Raw genomic sequence first — 23,252 nt, 5'->3', positions numbered from 1 at the left:
AATCCATCCTTCCCGAGTCCTTAACTACCAGACACTCAGACTTATCCCCTCTGGTTCATCCCCCAAAAGGAGTGAAACCAGCCCCCTACATTCCAGCTTACTTTGGCAAATACACTCTACACAGTCAGCACACCAGAGACTTGCATGTTGGAGGAGACACCAAAAGGTTTATTTAATAGAAAAACCAAAGATTCAAAGGTGAAATAGTAAGGAGAGCAAACACATACAAGTTACTCAGTAAATAAACAAAGATGAAACTCAGGCTTTACACTTCTATTTTGGATAAAATCCCTTTTCCAATACAAGCTACCTATTGCCTTTTTAAAATTTCCCAGTGTACCCTTCTCGCTATAGCAGGGATCCAGCATTGCACAGACAGCTTCCAACTTAGAGACTGTCCCTCAGTTTCTGGATGAAAAACCTCAGACCCAAGCCTTCTTTTAAAAGTTTTTTCCCCACTGCCCCCCATCTCCTCAATCCATGGTGACTCATGTTTATTCAGAGTGTGGAAAACCCCTCTTGAATTGAGGGGCAGGATATCTTAATGTCTTTCCACTAACTCTAATGGTCCATCCTTGTCTATTCCTGGGGTGGACAGTGGATCATTTACTTGGAGCTGGTTAGGTGTAAACACCTGGCTTGGGAGGTATCTCTCCCTCTCTGATCGCTTAGTGTCCTGCAGTGAGATGGGGTCAAAGCTTATGAGCCCCGTTCTGGATATACATCAATCAATACATCAGACATGCATCTGACGGAAAGCTCACGTTCCAAAATGTCTGTTAGTCTATAAGGTGCCACAGGATTCTTTACTGCTTTTACAGATCCAGACTAACACGGCTACCCCTCTGATACTTGACATTAGATATACAAATTCATAACCATAGCCTCTCCTGCTATAGAAATCATGATGATTGTTAAGTTTAGAATATCACAAACTTTCACAGAAGACCTTACTTGACATATTTTATAGCACAATAACATTGCATACACCAGTTGATACAACTGCTTATTCTTTGGGGTTCAAACCCCTGTTCTCCCATTCAGATGTCTGGACCCTAATTGTCACAGCTAGTAGGCTTAGTCCTTGGACTTGCAGATAAATCTTTCAAGCTTTACTTGGTGGTGCAGTTGCTCAGTCACAGCCAGCCTGTGGTGTGAAAGGAAAATGGGGCCATAACTAAATCTGTTCTCCATTGAGACTTCAGAAACTTCCAGCACAAAAGAAATTCCAACAATACAGTAAGATGGGAAAAAAGAAGTGGCTACTGATAACTACACAACAGCTCTGTTTCCAATATATGTCTGAGTGACATGTGAAAGGGCATGCCAAGGGAATGCTAGGCGCCATATTAACAAACAAAACCATGATGTACTACATTAATATTCAGTTTACTAATTAAATGCCAAAGTGGGCTCAGGGCTACAAAAGCCATAAAAGAAGGCACAGTCCCTGCCTTGGAGAACTTACAACCTACACTTGCAGCCAAAACAAGAATACACTAGAACAGTGTTTGACAACCTTTTTGATATGAGGGACTGGCTTGCTGCCTTCCTCAACTGTGTCAGAGAGATGGACCAGTCGTTGAGAAACACTTCACTAGAAAGCCCAGAAAAAGATGACAGGTTAGAGGATTTTCCTTTATGGTGTTGTGATAGCGCTTACTGTCATGGGTTAGCAGCTGTGAGTCTCTCTGTGAGGATCTGAATGTGGAGAAGCTGCATGAATGTGATGATCCTGGAGATATGGAGAAAAGACAGAGATAAAAAGAAGCAGCAGACATGGTCAGGGAGTTGTTTCTTCAGAAGCTAATTATGGCGAGCAGGAATGAATGAACCATCATTATGAATGTCTAATATTTACTCTTTGATCCTTTCTGCATCAGTGTTACCAGAAATTCTCTATTACAGACAATGAACAGAGACTGTATTAAAACGCTGCAAGTGTAGAATAGGAAGTTTAAAACAAAGGGCAGCATCAAAGCTAGAAAGATAATTTTAGTGTTCAAAATAGGTAATCAGGTGCTCACAGGAAGTCTGATTTAGGTGGCTGAGGTAAGAAAACCCCACATTGCTTCAAACGCTTATGACGCAGTCTTTTCCATCTAAGTGTTAAATAGGGCATGTGATCTCACTAACACCCAGTACCACTCCACTCTGAAGGTGCCAAAGGAGGAAACCACACTGCAGAGAGGAAACAGTGAACTCAGTTTAAAGAGGTTGCAGGTTTTCACGCCTATCACTGCTACTAAATTTTAAAGCAACAACATTGCTCTAGATATTAAACAACTAACATTAAACAAGTTCTCAAAGGTTTTCAGTGGGGATACTCACAAGAGGAAGTACTCACCAATGTGTGTGGGGGTCACACGCAGGCCCTAATTAAACAGAAAAACTACAATATTGTTCACCACTACCAGATACATCTGCATAAAAAGCAAATTGGGTGTCACAATTTCAGAGGGAACTAAGAAAGATATTATAATGTTGCATTCAGCTGAAGCTCCATCGCTTTATAAGAACTGCAGCAAATCTTATTTACTGTTTGGCTGAGATTGGCCTGCTAAGGGCCTTTCTGCTCGTTTAGGGTCCTGCGATTCCCTCTGCTTCCCCTAATATGCCCTTCATGGAGGGGAGGGGCAAGAGCGGAGCACATACAGCCACTTATGACTTTATACCACCCAGGGATTCCTCTACATGTTACATAAGAGGCATTCCCAGCTAACTATTTAAATGAATTTCCCATCTCATTTGCAATGCCAGAGTGGTACAAAGGGGACAGAGCCAGGATATGAGCCACAGGATTTGCTAGTTCAGATTAGACTGTTGTTTCATCGAGTCCATTATTCCAATTCCACAAATGGCCAAGCTGTTCTCAGGAAGAGGTGAGATGGGGATTTGTTGACCAGAAGCCAAAGCAGGCATCCCCCGTTGATGTTGTTTTGTTAGCAGTTTACAGAGTGTTAAACTGTGGAGAGAATATGACCAGAGACTTTGCAGGTTTGTGTTATTCTGGTTAAGCAAGAGACACTGTAAAATAAACTGGAAACCCCAAACAATGGTTGGTGGGTGTTCTGCACATAACCTGGGCATACTGTGAACTCTCTCTCCAGCAGCTTGTGCTCTCACCCTGCCCCTGCCTCTCACTGCTTGATACTACATAGCTTGAATGCACTGAGGCTTATCCTAAATTCCAGCTTCACTTATGGCCTTCATTCACACTAAGCTCCAGCAGAAACACTCTCACTGCATAGTTTTCTGTAAGTGCTGGACACCGAGAAATATTTCTGTAGAGAGTCACTCCTCTTCCAGCCTGGTGCCTGCCTCAAGTAGCAAACTAGGTTTCTATAGCACTTTTCAGCTGAGCTTATCAAAGAACTTTAGAAATGTTAATTAAGCCTCAAAATACAACATGGCAACCACCATCCCACCTGCTGAAATATTAGCATCCCCAACTTTGTAATTTGGTGATATGAGCTGGGAATGAACAGAACCGAGGAATACTGACACTCAGTCCTTTCCATAAATCATTAGACATACTGCCTCACTATTAATCACCCAGAAATGTAGTGCCTAACTTGTCTTAGGTGTTTTCTGATGTTTTTCCGTGTAACATACTAACATTATAAATTGATAGAAGCACAATCACACAAAGATGTTTGAGTGCATAATTAAGGGGCCTGTGGAAAAATGGAGGTTACTTACCTGTAACTGAGGATTTTCAAGATGTGTGGTCCCTTATCTGTATTCCACACTTGACTACCCATGAGCAGCATGTGCCTGAACGAGAAAATCCTGCATGTAGTGTCTGTTGGTCCATGTCTGCACTCTAGATCTCCTCCTGCTCAGCACTGAGGGTAGTGCAGACCAACTGCCTCTCCAGTTCCTTCTCTACTGTGAACCCAGTCATGATTTGAAGCAGAGAGAAAGGAGGGCAGATAGTGGAATATAGATAGGGACCACACGTCTCAAAGAACCTCCACTTACAGATATAAGTAACCTCCATTCCTTCCCCGAGTGCTGGCCCCTGTGTGTATTCCACATGTGGGTGACAGGTAAGCAGTAGTCAAATAGGAGGAAGGTGTGAGGATGCAGGTGATATAGATGCTTATAACACTGCCATCCCAAAAGTTGTATCTTCAGAAGAGACTTGGACTAAAGTGTAATGCTTTGTGACGGTGTATATGGACATCAGGTTGCCAACTTACGAATGTCCGACATAACCACTTGTTGAAGAGATATTACTGAGGTTGCCTGTGCTCTAGTGGAATGGGCCCTCACCCCACCTGTAGGAAGGAAATGCAGCAACTGTTAGCAAGGAAGGAAACAGCCAGAAATCTACTGAGAGTATCTCTGAGCAGATATCACTTGACCCAGTATTCATTCTGCCATAGCAACAAACAGTCTAGCTGTTTTTCTAATAGATTTTTCTCTGCAGGTAGAAGGCCAAAGCTCATTTGATGTTGAAAGAATGAAGCCTCTACTCCTCACTGGAAGTATGAGACTTCAGGAAGAATACCAGTGGTGAACTGATTGATTTTTAGAATTCTGAAATTATATTTGGAATACATTTCAGGTGGACTCAAAGGGATATCTTCTCTTCAGCATATGAGTTGGTAGTGAGTGTCCCCTCGCACACTCACTCTACTAACCAACATGATGATAAGGAAGATGACCTTCACAGACAGGTGAGACATCAAGCACAAGGCCACTAGTTCAAAAGGTGGCCTGGTACGTATTGAGAGTACAAGACTGAGGCCCCTTTGTTGTGTTCGCCTCATACTGGTGCAAAGGTCCTGGTGAGGTCCTTCACCAATCTGGTTGTAATTGGGTGAGTAAAATAAAATAGCCCTCTATCCAAAGGTGGAAGGCACTCATTGCTAACAGAAAGAACTGATGTCTTGAGAGTAAGGGGGTAACCTAGAATAGCAGGAATACTTGCTGTCTCTGGGGATAATTGTTTCTGTTGTACCCAGGTGGAAAGAGATGCCTTTATTTAGCTAGACAGCTTTTTCTGATGCAGTCCTTTCTGCTGTGATGGAGAATAGTTTGAATAGCCTCTGAATATGAATGCTCTAGATCTGCCACCTATCCAAACACCAAGCTATGAAGTGAAGAGAGTCCAGGTTTGGATGTCTGATTCCACCATTCTCCTGAGATAGCAGATCTGGGAAAGGTTGGATACAAATGGAAGGATAGGTTAATATTTGCAGAATGTCTGGAAACCAGAAATGCCTATGCCAATTGGGTGCAATGAGAATGACTCACATTGTCATGACAAATCTTCCACAGAACATGGGGTAGAAGAGGTCTTAGAGGAAAGGCATACCTCAGTGATCTGTCCAGGATAGTAGAGGGATATCACCCTTGGATTCCCAACCTAGTACTGAACAGGAGCTGTATATATTGAACTTCCTGTTAATCTGAGAGGTGAACAAGTCCCAAGATGACACTCCTCATAGAGCGAAGATTATGTTTAGCACTGAATTGTGTAATCTCCCACTTGTGGTCAGTGAAGAAGTGTCTGCTGAAATCGTCCACCAGCAAATTTTGTTCACCTCAGAGGTCCATGACCAAGAGTGTCATGTGGTTTCAGATACTCCAGTTCTATAAGTGGAACACCACTATGCAGAGATGAAGGGATTTCGCACCTGCTAGTTTGTTTATGTAAAAGACAGGCATCATGTTGCTTGACATTATCCAGACATGTTGGGATTGTATAAGTGGAAGGAATGCATTGTAGGCCCATCTGACGTCCACTGTGGGTTGGAGTGAAGATTTTTCCATAAGTCTACCCCTGTCAACAAGGGCTTTGAATTAGGCCCTGGTTCCCCTGGTGGAGTTTAACTTTGCACTTGAGGAATTTTGACTAGTTCATAAAATCATACTTAACTAACAGAGCCTGGTAGTTAGTAATTTTAAACTGGAGGCTGGTGAATATGAACACCTTGCTTTCTATAAGATCAGGTCATTTGGTGCCCTGTCCGCAGGGGTGGTCTTGGGGTGTTCTTGCGTGGATCTTTCTGCAGCTTCTTATACTGCTAGGGAGTTGGGGGTAGGGTGGGTGAACAAAAATTCTGCCCCTTTTGCAGGTATGAAGAATTGTGTTTCAGCTCTTTTGGGGACTGGGGTGCATGATAGAGGTGTGTGCCATACCACTCTGGCTGGTTCCATGATGCCTTGTTTACTGGGAGAGTGACTTGATTGGGTCCCAAGGGCTGTAGGATGTCCAGGAGCTTATGTATCAGTAATCATGAACTTCCTAAAGTGGGATTTTAGGTTCAACAGTCACCTTCTCTAAGAATACTTGGCATAGACGACTTGCACTTTCTGATACTCATTTGGCCGCTCTTCCTGGCAGCCAGGCCCAGGTGGGGACTGGGACAGAGGCACTGTTCATGACAGCTGAAGCTGGCCGCTCCAGGTCACTGCCCTGTGCAGCGTGGAGGCTGCCTACGAGAACCTGGCTGGGAAGGAGAGTGGGTTCCGGCTCTCTTGGCCCCTGTCCCCGGCAGCCAGTCCCAGGTGGGAAGCAGACAGGGAAGGCTGCTGCCACCTCCTCAGCTGGGCTCTTGCATGCATGAGAAGCGACTGGCCTGAGAACTGGCTGGTCCTGCCTCTTCTGCTCCCTGCCCAGGCCCCACTGCCAGGTACAGGGGCAAAGCACGCCAGGGGGCAGGTGCTGCGAATGAAGGGAGACCCTCTCCCTCCATTGGCAGGCCAAGCAGAAATCTGAGTGGGGGATGTGCTTTACCCCTCATTAGCCCCCACCTACTCATCGCCTATGGTACTTGTTATTGCCTGTGATCATCCGACAGCAATGACAAACTTGGGGCAATTGTATCATCAGATGAGGATGATATGTCTGTCAGTACCATTGGTACCACTGGATCTGGCTCCTGATAGAGCTGGTTACTGTTGCCTAAGGGAAGAGGTCCAGTGAGACTCTTGCACAGATCCAGGGTGCTGTGTACAGGGATCCCATGGACCCCAACAGGGCCAGTATGATCGTTCAAAGGCTGGTTGGGGAGGACCCCAAGGGCACTGGCTACCAGAGCTATCTTGGAAGGTAATCTTGTCTGGGTGGAGGATAGGTCCAAGATAGTCAAGAAGCCCTGTCCATGCTAATCTCTCTTTGTTGAGTTGATGGTTCATTCTGGACATCACATTCAGCTGACAAGAAGGATGGAACCTGATCCACTGGTGGTACTGTCAGTAATGGTGGATGGAGTCTCCAGCTCCTGGACAGAATGGGGGGAGTAGCTTTCTCTCCTCAGGGTGATTTCCTCTTCTGGTGTCAAATGTCCCTCAGAATGACTGGACCAGAAAGCAAAGGAGATTAAGAACATAAGAACAGCCATAGTGGTTCAGACCAAAGGTCCATCTAGCCAAACATCCAATCTCCCTATGGTGGCCAGTGCCAGGTGCCCCAGAGGGAATGAACAGAACAGGTAATCATCAAGTGATCCAACCCCTGTCACCCATACCCAACTTCTGGCAAACAGAGGCCAGGGACACCATCCCTGCCCATCTGGGATAATAGCCATTGATGGACCTATCCTCCATGAACTTATCTAGTTGTTTTTTGAACCATGTTATAGTCCTGGCCTTCTTAATATCCTCTGGCAAAAATTCTCACAGGTTGACTGTGCACTGTGTGAAGAAATACTTCCTTTTGTTTGTTATAAACCTGCTGACTATTAATTTCATTTGGTGAGCCCCTAATTCTTGTTTTATGAAAAGGAGTATTTACTTTCTCCACACCAGTCATGACTTTATAGACTCTATCACATACCTTCCTTAGTCATCTCTTTTCCAAGCTGAAAAGTCCCAGTCTTATTAGTCTCTCCTCATATAGAAGCTGTTCCATACCCCTAATCATTTTTGTTGCCCTTTTCTGAACCTTTTCCAATTCCAATATATCTTTTTTCAGATGGGGCGAACACATCTGCATGCAGTATTCAAGATGGGGGCGTACCACGGATTTATATAGAGGCAATATATTTTCTGTCTTATTATCTATCCCTTTCTTAATGACTCCCAACATTGTTAGCTTTTTTGACTGTCTGCTGCACATTGAGTGGATGTTTGCAGAGAACTATCCACAATGACTCCAAGATCTCTTTCTTGAGTGGTAACAGCTAATTTAGACCCCATCATTTTATATGTATAGTTGGGATTATGTAGGTATGGGAGGGCAAAAATATCCCCCAGGGAGGCATAGGTCTCAGTTCTAGAGGTCACTTGGTCCCAGTAGTTAGCTGGTATCATTGAATCCAGCACATCCATGGATTCAGTGGTCTGCAGGGCCTTACATAATCACGACAGAACAGTCAGAGGAGAACAGTCCCACCTGAAGTTCTTGGTCAGTGCCGGGAGAGGTTGATTCATTGGCTTACTAGCTGGTACCAGAGTCGGTACCCTTAGATGCTTGCTCCTGCTACTTTACCCTTGTGGTCAGGAGGCTTAAGCAGACATAAGTCTTTAAGAACTGAGTGAGAGAACTAGCCTGATTTGGACGGAGTTGGGGAAGGACCTCTTCTCTTGGAAGGAGATCTGGAGTGCAATCTGTTCTTGTACCTGAGAGACTGTCCCTTACTCTCAAGAGAAGCCTGATCCCATAGGTCTTTGGGTTTATCAGATCTGACCTCTTCCCTGGAGCTCATGCTCAGAGGGGCGCTGCTCAAGAACTGAGGCCAATGTACAATAGGATATGGGTCCGACTGGGGTCTCATGGCTTTCTCTATGAGGTACTTCCTCAATCGAGGCATGTCTCTCTTGGATCCAGGGAGGGAAGGAGAGGCAGATACTAGAGTTAGTGGAGATATGTGCCTCCCTAAGCCAGTAGACACAGTGCTAGTGTTCATCACTGATTAAGAAAGAGCGAGGACAGGAGACAGTTCTAAAATCTTGGAACTCTCGGCACAATCCTTACCCAAAAGGTGGGGGAAATGGAGAGTGTTCCCAAGATGGGGAAAAATTAATCTACACTAACTATAATAGACTACAAAACACACTAAAACACTAAGAACTATGTCAAATTATATTTACAGATAAAGTGCAAAGATGCTTAAAACATAGATCATACTGACGCAGGCTATGTGGTGGTAAGAGGGAACTGGAAAGCCAGTCATTCTGCACCTCCCCTTATACATTCGGTACTGAGCAAAAGGAGCTCCAGAGTGCAGGCCAATGGACATTAACTGCAGGGTTTTCTGACCTCAGGTGCATGGCACACATGTGTGTGTGGAATATGCATAAGGACAGCACATGAAGAATGGGGAATTACATAATTCCACCCTAAGTATCCTTGAGAAAACGGCAGCAAACTATCTAACACTGTGCATTCCTAGGGAGCCAACAGTCAGAAGCTAAAACCATTTAAAACATGATTCTGACTTCAGACTTTCTATGAACAAGTCTTTGTTTTTTTTACAAAAAAACCCCTGCATCATTTACAGTTCTTTCTCAAATGCAGCTGACAAAATTTCATCCAGATGTTTGCTATGCAAGAACAATAGCGAGCAACAAAGCCAGGCAAGAGGTTGAAAACATAGTAAGTGGAGAAAGAATTATAATGAAAAGAAGAGCAGGGAACAGAGTGGGAGAGGGAACCTCCCTGAAATCTGATATCATTTTAAAAGCGACACACTGGTTAATTTATTTTGTGCATAGGACATCAAATTTATTAGATTTTTTTCCTTCAAAACCATGGGGGCTTGGCTGGTGAAGCCTGAAATTGTTGTTCCATAACCTTTGCTTTTAAATTAAACAAATGACCTCAGATTTTGGAGCCGTTTTTCACTCAGGGGAGAGTATGCCATTAAGAGAGTGCCAGAAACAAATTTAATTATACAAGTCCCAAGAACTTCTCAAACGAGTACAGACGTCCGCATGTAGATTTCAGGGAAATTACTAAAAATTCATGGAGCTTCATCAAAATGTGAGACGTGAAGGGAGGCACATGAAAGGCTCTATATCAAAAGGGTATATTCAATTCAGGAGATATTAATCTGATTACCTAAGAGGTACTGCAAATCTGATATGCTCCGTTGTGCACCATATCCAGCCTGGACAGATGGAGGAGCCTTTGTGCTCCATTTTCTGACATACAATTAGTTTTTAAGAGACGATCAAGTTACAGATACAAAGTTAAAAAAAAAATTCAGGAGTAGCATGTACAGTACCAGCTTGTAGCAAGAGACGTTGCTGACTTTATTTCCTTGAGTCACTCTGGAGATTGCCACCATAAGGAGTTGACTTTGGTGTTTGTGTTTCAGTCTGAATGCTCTCTATACCTGCCTGACAGAAAACCAGTCCAGCAACATCCCTAAACAAAGAGCCTGTACAGAGCTTTGAAAACCCAGACTTGCACAGACTACCAAACTCAGGCAAATTTTATAAATTACAGCATTTTATCTAAACTATGAGTAATTGTCATACTCTCTTGGCTCTCCCTTCCTCCCCCACATATCCACCCCCATCACTGGCAATTACCAGGATTTTTGTATGTATATAAACAGAATAAATTCTCCTTTCCAGTCAGACTCCTCCTCCTTCCTGATTTTGCTGTTTCAGTCCTTTGTTTTCACTACCATGACTGTGAATGATGATGTCATGCACACTGGATTATGAAATCGATAACTATGGGCAGGCTGGTAGAAGATGTTTATTAAATGGGCAAGTTTCTGTTTTACATCCAAATATCTCATTGATATTGAGAGTTACTGGTGGGAGAATGATTTGCATGGTTGGGTTCACAAGTTCAGAGCAAACATTCTCAAAGTTATTAAGCAAAACTTCCATATTTTCTTTACAGGATGGAATACCGATATTACAAGTGAGATTAATGCATGCAGGGATTTACAAGCATTTCATAGCATCTAAACACTAAATACATCCTTATAAGACTAATAACTATTTTGAGCAAATCTTAACATACAGGTAAACTGGTCTAGTCTCCAGCTATGAGTTTCTCAGTTCTTAGCTAATGCCTGCAGCCTGGGCAAGAGCTGGCATCTGGCCTTCCAGCATCATAGCCACAATGAAAATGCCTTTTGTTTACTTCTTCATTTATATCCCAAGATTGTTAGATCATTGCTAACATCCGCAGAAGTATGCACAGATGTATGAATCCAGCCACAGACTTAAAAAAAGGTACAGAAAGAAAACATCTAGTCCACCCCCTAACTAATGCAGAATTCTGCTCTTCAGTATTGTATTTTGTCCAGTATAGTTTTAAATGATTTCAACAATGGAGCCAGGGCCATCCAGTCATGAGTTAAAGGTGCAGCTGTTTTGAGAGGCAGAGGCAAGGCAAGCTGCACAGACAGAAGGACAAGCAGGGGATGCCTGAGTTATTAATGACCAGTTGGTACACCTTCAGCAGTTGTGACTGTGCCAGACATCCTAGGTGAGGAGATGCATCTGGGTGCCAGCCAGTTGGTGGGGAAGTGAGATAAAGAAACAATTCCATGAAAAAGGGATGTAGCAGGACTACAACCTTTTGATCTCTGTGCTGTTCCTGATGCACCACCAAAGTAGTGTGCCAGATCTAACAGATTAAATTTCAAGGTGGATTTAAAGGCACTCATTGGGTTGATCCTGCCCTGGAACGGGGCTTCTGCCACTTCCCTAGAAAGACTATTCAACAGTCCAACAGATTCCATAGTCAGGAACTTTTTCCTGATATTCAGCTCAAATATTCTTTTGTTCAGCTACATTCCATTACATATTCATATCCCGCCCTACATTAACCCTTCCCCCTCTTCAGGTACTTCCCAAGAGTTACCAAGTCCCCACTTACCCAATGAGTGTCTACACTAGCCTTTTTTCCTTCAAATTTCCCATCATTAATGGTTGGAGCACTAGAACAGAGCAGCCCTCAATATTTTAACCACCATGTCATCCAATTCTGCACAAAACAGACCTAGGTAACACTATGGTTAAAACAGCAGTATCCTGGATCCTAGAGCTTGCACCATTCCTACTATGGGAACAGTGTTACAGAGGGAAATTTCAGAGAGAAAAAAGGCTGGTGTAGACAAAGCCTTAGTCTAGCCAAGATATGCAGATTAAGTTATTTTAATCCTCTTCATAAATCAATCTGTCCCGCACTCTGATCGCTTTGGTTGCTCTTCTCTGAATGCTCCTCAACTGTTTGACATATTTCTACTACAGAAAGACAAGCAGCTGCCAAATGTGATACACCCACTGTTCAGTGTGTAAGATCTGCTGCTTCACAACCAAAAGGGGAGCACAGAAAATCTGCCTATTTTGATTATATTAAGAGATAAGCCATTTTTGTTGATTTTTATTGCTGATTTTTTTGGGGGGGAGGCTTGAATTTATCCTTTTAGGAGCAGCCCATCCATGGAAAGAAGTTCACTCACATGCCAGCACACCCCTAGCTCCAACTTCCAAAGAAAGTTAACAGATCCTAAACTTGCATGATTTAGGACAATAAATCACAACTACAATACCAAAGCAGGAAATACACACAATTTAAGCAGAAACACCAATACACTCATTTTTATTACAAATAAGGGGCGCCATTAATCATATGGTCTGCCTAGAATTAACAAGGAGTCAAATTTTCAAACATCCTGCAGTAAATCCAGAGCAAATCCAGCTGGAAAGCAGACATGTAAGTGGAACTAGAATATAGGCATGAGACTTTGAAGTGTGTTCCCTCTCCCACACATACACACACACACACCAGTCAATCCTGGGCCACTCTTGCATGGTCTCATTTTGGAGAGTGAGCCATATGCTGTACATATTTCTGCAGGTCAACAGCTGTCCCTTTGCAGGGATGTTTTCCCATACATATAAATTCCCCCAAACTCTACTTTCCTAATGAAAAGAGATCAGTTGTTAGCACTATAGAACTCCACAGAACACAGGGCTGCATGCCAGTGAACCACAAAGTCTCAATTTTACTTCTATTTCCCTTAACCAATGTATATACAGAGGTGGTCACAGTGTGAGCCAAACTGAGTTTAGAAAATGTATCCTTACCTTGAGTCTCATCTCCATTTATCAATTATGTTGAGAGAGTGGAATGGCAATGCCCTGACATGATTAAAGCACGGAATATAAAGGAGTGAACCATAATTTAACTACATTAAAAATCCATGCCATAACCCTGTAAACTCCAGTCACTTTCCCTCTCAGTGTATAATTATAAGCCCCACTAACATAAAAAAAAATAGGTCAGTTCCCTTTGGATGTCCATTACTAGCACTCACTGACATCAAGGAAGCCAGCGCATCTCTCAGAAGTGGAGTCAATACACAGTATTGAGCAACCAGGCTTTTGGAGAGGTGAGAATACCTGTGATCATGTGCTGATTCTGACAACAGTCATTGAAAATGGTTTTCAGAAAAACCTGAAGATGGGAAACAATTGTGCACTTGACAGCAGCACATAGCATGGTCTGGCCTTGGGGCTCTAGTCAAATTGTCAAGAGCACTCCCAGCATGAGTAGTCAATGTCATTGACCTTCTCCTCTGCAACAGGTGTTTCCAAATGCACATAGGAGACAGAGCTAAGTGCGTGGAAAAGACAAACCAACAGTCTATTGCAAGGCTTTGTGCTGGAACCCATGTTTCTCAACAGGTACACAAATGACCTTCCATTTATCCAATTCTGCAAGTTCACGTACACAATGACATTTGCTTAGACATCCAAGCATGGTCCTTCGCGGAACTTGAAGACTCCCTAAAGCTCACTGGATTAAGATGGCCAAATACAGTGGTCAGTGGTATTTACAACCAAGTGTGACCAAAACAGTTTTTAGTGTGTTCTGTCTTTACTATGCCAGAACAGTCCAAGAACTGACTACTTTCTCAATGGACATTTCTTGAAACAGGATTCCCACCCTGTCTACCTTGGAGTAACCCCAGATAGATCTTTCACATATCTTCACCACTTGAGTAAAACTGTGACTAAGGTGAGGTCACATAACCTTCTAAGAAAATGGTCTGACAGTTTGTGGGGAGCAAACGCTCAAACTCTTTGATCATTCAGTTTAGCCCTCTGTTACGCTGCAGCAGAATACTATGCTCCAGTCTGGCTCCATTCATCCCACGTCAAATCGGTTGACACACAACTGTACTCAACTGTACACATCGTAATTGGGATGCTTCTACCCACACCAATACTCTGGCTCGAGTTAAGCAACATCACTCCTCCACACATCCATCATGAGGACACTAAAGCCAGAAACGTTGAGATGATCAGGGCAAACCTATGCCTACCACTATATACAGACCTCTTTGATCACCCAAGAGCATGCTTGTCATTGAGGCAACCATTGTGGACCTGCTTGCCCTGCTCAGATTTCCCTGCATCATCAACATGGCATGAAGAATGATCTGCAGCTGACATCAGCAACCAGTCTATTATAACTGGCTCGACCATGCATGTATCCAGCTTTGATTTGCCATGCCACTCATGAGTCCTTCTGAACTGATTTTGAATGGTTCAGTTTAAAATGCAACCAGCTTTCACACATGGGGCAACAAGAGGACACAACATGCCGATGTGGTCAAAAACAGACAATGCCACACATCACTGACAACTGCGCTTTGACCAGATTTGACGGTGGTCTGAGGGCTCTGAACTTCACTGATGAGGCTGCTATAAATTGTCCTGGCAAGCTCTGTATCTCATAGGAAGATCAAGGATGCCTATGTTTAGGAGTGGCAGAATTTGATTTTTTGTAATATAATTTCCATGGATAATATCAAGGTTTATTTATAAGCCTTTTTTCTATTTTTATCAAAAAAAATTTGCATGTTGTGGGAAATTATGGGGGAAAGTCAGACAGTGGGGAATCAGACAATCATTTAATGATAGTAAATATTGAAATTCAAAAAGTTAAAGCTTTATAACCATTAAAACAAATTGTTAAAATCACATCAAAATATACAAAGCAAATATCCTTAATTCAAACTCTAAGTTCTCAAGCACCACTTTTCTTTGCCATCCATAAATTTCAATCATAAATGGAAATATTTTATCATTGATGGGTGTGTACAGTGAAATGGATGTTTATGTTATCTGCAGATAAAAATCTAATTCTTCCAAGCCTACCTATACTACTCAATAAAGGTACTAATATCCATTAACGTAACTGGGGCCTATTCCCTCTCTGGTGCTCATATGCAACTCAGTATTAGGTGGGGTCTTTCCTTCTTCTTGTGCATATCTGAATTGTTTTGGGCTCTTTCCAACCCCACCTAAGGCTTTGTCACTAAAAGTCGGGCAGTGTAAATGCTTTTTGTCGGCACTTTTGCAGACAAAATACTTCCACCCGCTACGAGCAGGGTTTGTATTGTTGACAGGCAGCGTAGACAAAGCCTAAGAGTTGCGTATGCATGTACATAAATTCCCTGACAAATGCATGTACATAAATTCCACTAACATTAGGGGGGCCTGTTCAAGGAGGAATATAATCAAGGCATCTTTGATGACTGCAGAGCACTGTACAAGACAGAAATGAAATATCTCAATCATTAGAAAAGACTGAAAATGATAAGCAAAAACCAGGTCTTTCTTTTATTACCATCCAAATATATACAGACCCCAGAAAGCTAATTCCACATTTCAAAAAGATAGTCTACTTGTTTATGAATTGTCCTTTAAAAAAAAAGTACTCTAGTTAAATTGGATAATATCTGACAAAGCCTCAGTATTTCACAAGATGTCAAGACAAAACCTCTCTTCTGTCAGACAGAACTTGTGTAAACCAGCCTGTAAAGGTTTTAAGGAGCTTGCAGCCATAACACTGAAGAGAGTAATCTAATGTATGTCAAAATGTTATGATTCTTTCTAATGTTTTTCAATATGAAGTGCTGGAGCAGTTCACAGGAACAAGCAGTTTCACATGGCTTATAAAACTACAAAGAGGAACAGCACTGACTCAAAAGCATGTTTAATGGCTGTCTCATCAGCTCTAAGCCTCTCTGAAACAGAGGTGTTTGTGTTTTCATGGAGATTACCAATCTTTGTGACTGAGATAAGATTACCCATAGGGGTTAGCCTTAAAAACAGGTAAAATAAATGACCAGTAGGAACTGTGAAGTTTGGGGGCCCTTGGTCATCTTATTAATTCCCTGCCTGATTTTCCCTCTCCATTCAGCAGCAGGCCTGGAGGGCAGTAAATTATAGTATGGTACTTGCCTGCATAGCTACCCTCTCTGGTAGTGGGACTCAGGCTTTTTTCACAGGAGGATCTCAAAGTGATTTAAAACAAATCAGTCACAAAGTAGAGAGGTTATTCCAAATTTAAAAATAGGGAAACTAGGGCATGGAGTAGTGAAGTGACTCTCCGAACGTCTCAGTGAATCAAAGGAAAAGTAAGGAATAGAATCCAGGTCTCCCAACACTGAGCCCCTTGCCTTGTCCACTAGACTAAACTTCTTAGACCAAGGGAGGAAGGGTCCTATGGAGGGAGGGCTGTGTGGCAGCTTCCAGCCTTTCATCCTCACAAATTGGAAGGCCACCTTTTCTCCACAGTCTAATACAATTTAAGATAGCAATGATGAGCAAGATTGAAAGGACACACTAAACCCACTGTTACACTTATGAATTAAAAAGTACTGTCCAGCAATCTGTGCTTGTTTTAAAGAGAATGAAAGGGAACACCAGCCTCTCCGACCTAGCACAAATCTACAGACCAAGTCAAGTCAAAGAATAACTCTAACTTTTCCAAACAAACATTTCAAGACAGCAGCTAGTCAGCTAAGATTCCCTCTCTCCCTGCCTCCTTTTTCTTATACCTCTGTGCCTGCCAGAGAGGGCAGGGTTCTGCTCTTGGCCACAGCAACATGGTCATGACCTTTGCCCAAGTGAGAAAGGGCATTTGTTTGATCTCTGTAAGAGGCACCTTTTGGTCTTGCTGGAATATATATTAATGTCATAGAGTCTTTTGGTTTAGAAGGATCCTTGAGTGGGTTACACCATCATATCCCCCAGCACCAAAGTAGGAGTCACTTAATTTTTCCTAAACCTGGGATGCTTATTCTTAATCCTGAGCGTCCCCACTGATGGCAATACATAGCCTTCCTTTGCACCTCACAGAGTAGATAATTAGTAACAAATAAATATCTGGTGTATTTTACTTCCCCTTCTGTTCAAAGAATATCTGTGCAAACAGACAGCATTTTTTCTAATTTATTCTTTATGCAAAACAATTAAAGTATGTTTTTTAAAAATGTTGCTTACTCTACACTTTGCTATTCAAGCTTTGCTGCAACTATGAGATAATGTGTTGTGGGGTACCTAGATAGATGGAAAGTGATTAGTATATTGATACTGATTCTGTTCCTTCAATGGATGTGAATTTCCCTTAAAAAACAGGATTTCTGGAACAAATGCTTAAGGAAAATTAATTTAAAATTTGCTTTCCACTAGGATTCAAACATGCAAGCCTACAATTCACTTTTTTCATGAGTGCGCGTGCTGGCATAACCTGATCATGTGAATGATTGCATAAGCAAAATTAAAAGAGCACAATTACGGCCACAATGAATTTGTTTAGGAATCTGAATGAATAGTCACAGAAAATGTTTTGCAATAGTTGTTAAGCTCTACTTCTAATATTTGTTTAACCTGACACAGCTTAAATCTATTTCTTCTGGGTCTTTCCACTACTAACAAGGATATTTTGAGTTTGTCCTCTTTGTAACACATTTGTATACTGAGGGGTAGCTCCTCAGGTAATGCTTTTGAGCCTGGTGACAGCTGAGAGCTGGTTTGGCCCTCACTACAACTCAGAGCAGCCACGAAACTGCTCTAAATTACATCTGGCTGCAACAGCCCACAAGAGGCTTATTCTATAAGCCAAGATTCACTGAAGTAGTGCAACACTCTGGACATGCCCCAACGTAACCCTATGTTGGGAGCTGCAAGAGGGATGGTGTAGGGCCAGCTATGCTGGCTGTACACCATTAGAGGATTCCTCTACGCATGAGGAATCTTCAGTTGGCCAATTAAACTAACTACATTTGCATTGTATCTGAGGTGTGGTGCAAACAGACTTAACAGATCCCAGGATCTTGCTCACTTTATTTCTGCCTGTATCACCTCCTCACTAAGAGCCAAATTCAGCCCTTGTGCAATGCCACTGATTTACACCAGTTACACCACTATGAATTCAGCCCTAAGGCTCTCTACTGTTGTAGGAAAATATTACCTTTTCTTATGCAACCTTTTAGGACCCAACCCTGCAACTACTCTAGGGTAGAAATGAGGTGAGGATTGGGCCTGATCCAGCACATGATAATGGCCCAACAAATTCCCTTCTAATGCACAGTCAGACACAGAAGCAAAGAATAAAAGCCACTGTAGCATTTTGTTTCTTCCTAATAGGATATTTAGAACAGTGAAAGGTTCATTTCTGGATGATTTTCTAAAAAATTATCCACACACTAAACAGTTTACAGAAACATGACTTGCACATGGCTAACAATGTTTTAGATATATATAATCCAGCAGAATTAATTCCTTTTAGGACTAATATTGTATTATGGATCCTTCACAACTACGTTACAAGCTCAAATAAAACTCAAGTTGGTGATGAATGAAAGGAATGGTGATCTTATGATAAGAACACAGTCATGAGTTCTAGATTATATCCCTGATCATATGTGACAGGGTATACAAGCCTCAGACTGGATAACAAGAGGTTAAGGAGTTGCTCTGGGCTCTATCATCCCTGGCCCGCCACACCTGCAAGAGATGGACAGACTGGAAGAGGAGTTAAAAGGGAGCAAAACAGCTCACTTGTGGGCAGACCAAGGAAGAGAAAAGAACCTCTGCCTTGAAGCTCCTGAAAAAAGGGCTAAGGGAAGGCAAGATCTCTCCCTCAACAACTGCCTAAAGGTCACTCCCTAAGGGAAGGCAAGACCAGTTTCTGTTATACCCAGAGAGGGAGGCATTCCCCACAACCCCCATCCCCAATTTACTAACCCAGTTTATTTGGGTTGATTCCCTATGTTTTGTTTATGGACTACCCCCTGAAGGGGAGAAACTTGAAACTGACCTGCATGGAGGGCCAAGGCATGATAGGAGGCAGCCACCACCCCAGGAGGAAGATAGCTAACACACCATGCCCAGCTGCAAAGAGATACCAAGCAGTGAGCCTCCCTTAAAAGCCTCCTGTGATAGACTTCAAACTTTGGACAATAGCGGGCCGGTAGAAAGTGGCCATGGGAGGACAGCCTTAAGGTGCTCCTGAGTGTCAGACCTTGTGTTACCCTCATAGGGCCCTGGGCCGGATCCCAGTGGAGTGGGAAGGACCAGGCTCCCCTACCAAAAGCCCCTCTGCATGTTTAAGGGGCTACGCGCTGACCACTGTAAAATGGGAATGATAATTACCTGCATCACAACGGTGTTGGTAGGCTAATTCATGAATGTTTTTAAAGTCATTTGAGCTCCTCAGCTGATAAGAGCAATAAAATTGCGAAGTATTACTGTTATTATTTGCAGGTTGCTTGGTGGTAATATTAAGATTGTTTGGACAGTGTCTCAGTCCCATTCCTAGTGAACCAGTGTCCACAGGGCAAAAACCATCATGACAGCTGAGCCCCTTGCTGGCAGACAGAAAAAGTAGTGAATGGGGTGAATTCCACTTTCACTCACAGAGGTGGTCAATATAGATGAGGATTGAGACATTTAATGGGATAATTTGTAGGAAAAACTTGCACTTCTGCTGCCTGTTTTCTTCTTGTTCTGAGGATAAACAAAGATCTTCAAATCCCACGACTATCAGTCCAGCACCTTTCACCAGCATGAATTCACTTAATGAAAAAAAAATTCACATACAAAAGTCAACAAATCCCACCTCATTCATGGCGCTCCAGGGCAAAAGTTTAAAACAATGGCACCAGAAAATCAGACACACAACAAACTCCCATTACTATCCACAATAGCTGCATGAACATATTTAGCGTAATCACTACAAAAAATTACACCCATGCCATCTTCCAAAGTCCTGATTTTAGAATACCATCATCTTTGCTTGCATGAGCCACTAACACAATCTTTCACGTACAGGGAATCCAATGCTATCTAACAATAAAAGTATATTTCAACACTTTTTTTCAGGATTTTTTGACACTTAACCAAAGCCAGAAATCACATTTAACTGAGAAAAACCAGTTATGAACCTGTTTTGAAACCGCTGTTCTTCAGATGCATTGCATATGTCCATTCCTCTCGGAATCAGTGCATTCCAGCAGCTGTTGGAAACTTTTTCCCTCAACAGTACCCACTAAGCAGCACAAGTTTCCCCTGCTGCCACATACCACTGTGTGCAGATATAAAGGGCAGAGCTACCCCTCACCCTCTCATCTCCTTCTTGTTGCAAGTTCAATGAAATGGTTAGGATAGAGGTGGGCAAACTTTTTGGCCTGAGGACTACACTGGGTTTCGTAAATTGTATGGTTAGGTGAGGGGGTCGTGGCCCAGCCCCCACCTCCTATCTGACACCCCCCCCGGACTCCTGCCCCATCCAACCTCCCCTGTTCCCTGACAGCCCTCCCAGGACCCCTGCCCCATCCACACACCCCCACACCCTACCCCCTGACCGCTCCCAGATCCCCGCCACCCCATCCATCCCCTCCACTCATTCTTGACGGCCCCCGAAAGACCCCTCCATCATCCAACCCCCACTTCTCCCTGACCTCTGACTGTCCCCTGCCGCCCCATCCAACCCCCCCCTCTCATTCCTGACTGTCCTCCCAGGACCCCTGCGCCCATTCAACCCCCTCTTCCCCCCTGACTGTGCCGTCCCCTATTCATACCCCTGCCCCCTGACCACCCCCGGAACTTCCCTCCCCTCTATCCAAACCCCCCTGCTCCATGCGCCCTTACCATGCTGCCTGGAGCACCGGTGGCTGGTGGCGCTACAGCCATGCTCCCCGGCTGGAGCTGGGCCACGCCACCGTCACCACACAGCACAGAGACTGGGTCAGGCCAGGCTTTGCAGCTGCGCTGCCCCAGGAGTTCACAGCCCCGCCACCCAGAGCATTGCGCTGGCAGTGCAGCAAGCGAGCTGAGGCTGCAGTGGAGGGGGAACAGCAGAGGAGGGGCTGGGGCTAGCCTCCTGGGCCAGGAGCTCGGGGGCTACGGGCACAACGGTCCCATGGGCTGGATGTGGCCCACAGGCCATAGTTTGCCCACCTCTGGGTTAGGAGGATGGGTCGTGGAATGGATATGTCCAAAACATCTCGAAGAACAACTGTTATGGAACAGATTAGTGACCATTTTTGTTTCTTCTTCACTCCAGCATCATCTCTGGAGTCTTGAGCCATAGCATAGTGGTAAGGGGGCAGGGAGCAGAGGAGGGGGATTGGAAAGACGGCAGAGGAGTTTGGTGGTGTGGATAGGGGTCGGGGTGGTCAGAGAGCGGGGAACAGGAGGGTTAAATGGGGGCAGGAGCTGCAGGGGCCGTCAAGGAGAAGGGGTAGTTGGATGAGGTGGCTGGAGGCAGTCAAGGTGGGACTTCCAGGCGAGGTTAGGGACAGAGAGAAGGAGTGGTTGGATGGGACAGGGGTCCCATGGGGGCAGTCAGGAAGGAGAGGGTGGTTGGATGGGTCGGTGGGGGGCAGTTAGGGACGGGGATTCTGTGTGTGGTCAGGGAGAAGAGGTGGTTGGATGGGGCATGGGTCCCGGGGGGGCTGTCAGGAAGGCGGGGGGCTTGGATGGGGTGGCAGGGAGCAGTTAGGGGCGGGGAGTCCAAGTGCAGTCAGGGGACAGAGAGTGGGGGGTGGATGTGGCAGGGATCCTGGGGGGACTGTCAGGGGGCGATGGATAGGGGGCAGCAACCAGACCATGCCTGGCTGTTTGGGGAGCCACAGCCTCCCCTAATTGGCCCTCCATGCAATTTCTGAAACACAATGCGGCCCTCAGGCCAAAAAGTTTGCCCGTCCCTGCTGTAGATGGAGGTGGAAGAGAGAGAGAAAGTGCATAGCAAACGTTTCTCCTTTTTATCATGTCCTTTCTTCCCTCTTGGCTTTCTCCTCCTTTCAGAGTCAGGTGAGCATTACCTCATCGTAGTCCGAAACTGGCCTTGGCAAGGGAGGTGACTCACATGAGAGCCCAACAGATCCTTTGTTGTTGCCTAGGCCACCTTTGTTCCTGTGAGGCTGGGCTGGGTTTGTCCCATACATGCCCTGATGAGATGTGAACTGCCCCTCTGCTCCCGGAGAGTTTTTGCTTGGGCCTGTTTTAAGCCATGAGGACAGTTTCAGCCTCATAACTATATACATATGAAATTACAACCTATAACATTACTATAACAACAATACTCAGTGCATCATGAGCCTTCCAAAGACACCCAACATAACAAACTTTGCATTGGATACCACACAATCATATTATAAGGATGAACATGTGGGTGCAGGGTGCTCCCCTAAGGTACAGAGCATCACAAATGCCAATGCTCTTCAGACATCAAATGAACGCAAATACTCTTCCTCCCTGGTCATGTGTGGTTTGAGTAGAGTTCAGGCAAATAAACTGGTTGATTGATATGGAAAGAGGAAACCACCTTTGGGATGAACTTTTGAGGAGGATGCAGGTAAAACTTGTCCTTAAAAAAAGATTGTACATGGAAACCCTGACATTAATGCCCACACTCCCCTACTCTTCAGACCAAGGTAATGTCCACCAGAAATACCACCTTCTCTGATCGATGCAACAGCAAGTAGGTAGCCAATGGTTCAAATGGGGGACCCATAAGTCTTGACAATAGTAAGTTTAGATCCCACAGAGGAATGGGGTCTTGCATTTGAGGGTATAATTTGATTAAGCTCTTTAAAAATCATATGGACATATCATTGGAGAAAACAGAGTGATTGTCCACTTTAGAATGGATCGCTGAAATAGCAGCCAGATGTATTTTGATGGAACTAACCACCAAATCTTTGTATTTCAGGTATAGTAAGTAGTCCGGAATATGTTGAACTGAAGAACTGGTTGGTGATACCTCTTACTGCCAAGACCAGGTGGAAAAATGCCTCAATTTAGCAAGGTAAGTTCTTGTAGAAGACGGTCTAATATTTAATAGGATCTTTTGAACAAGCCTGCTCTTGATTGTCTAGCTATGGAGCATTTAGGCAGTTAACGGAAGAGATTGTAGGCTTAGTTGGGGTAGGTAACCATGATCCTGAGAGATTAGCTCTGAATCTAGTGGTAATTATATTGAAGGTTTCACTGACAGCACCAGGAGAGTGGAGAACCAG

General features: G+C 43.9%; 1 protein-coding gene across 18 annotated transcripts in view; it reads right to left on the bottom strand.

Moving 5' to 3' along the window:
* Positions 1–23,252, bottom strand: part of RAD51B (RAD51 paralog B) — a 689,205-nt gene that overhangs the window by 311,697 nt on the left and 354,256 nt on the right. The window contains exons 10-12 of one of the 18 annotated variants that reach the window (XM_075065391.1): positions 19,648–19,737; positions 19,049–19,122; positions 16,207–18,735 (exon numbers count right to left, since the gene is read on the bottom strand). The exons of the other annotated variants lie outside the window; for them this stretch is intronic. Of the exons in view, the coding sequence (XP_074921492.1) occupies positions 18,673–18,735; positions 19,049–19,122; positions 19,648–19,737 (227 nt within the window). The 3' untranslated portion in view covers positions 16,207–18,672. Of the gene's footprint in view, positions 1–16,206; positions 18,736–19,048; positions 19,123–19,647; positions 19,738–23,252 lie in introns of those variants that run through there. 18 annotated transcript variants of the gene reach the window in all.

The sequence above is a fragment of the Chelonoidis abingdonii genome, chromosome 4 (genome assembly GCF_003597395.2).
Source record: "Chelonoidis abingdonii isolate Lonesome George chromosome 4, CheloAbing_2.0, whole genome shotgun sequence".
NCBI lineage: Eukaryota > Metazoa > Chordata > Testudines > Testudinidae > Chelonoidis > Chelonoidis abingdonii.
This window is presented reverse-complemented; position numbering and strand designations above follow the sequence as displayed.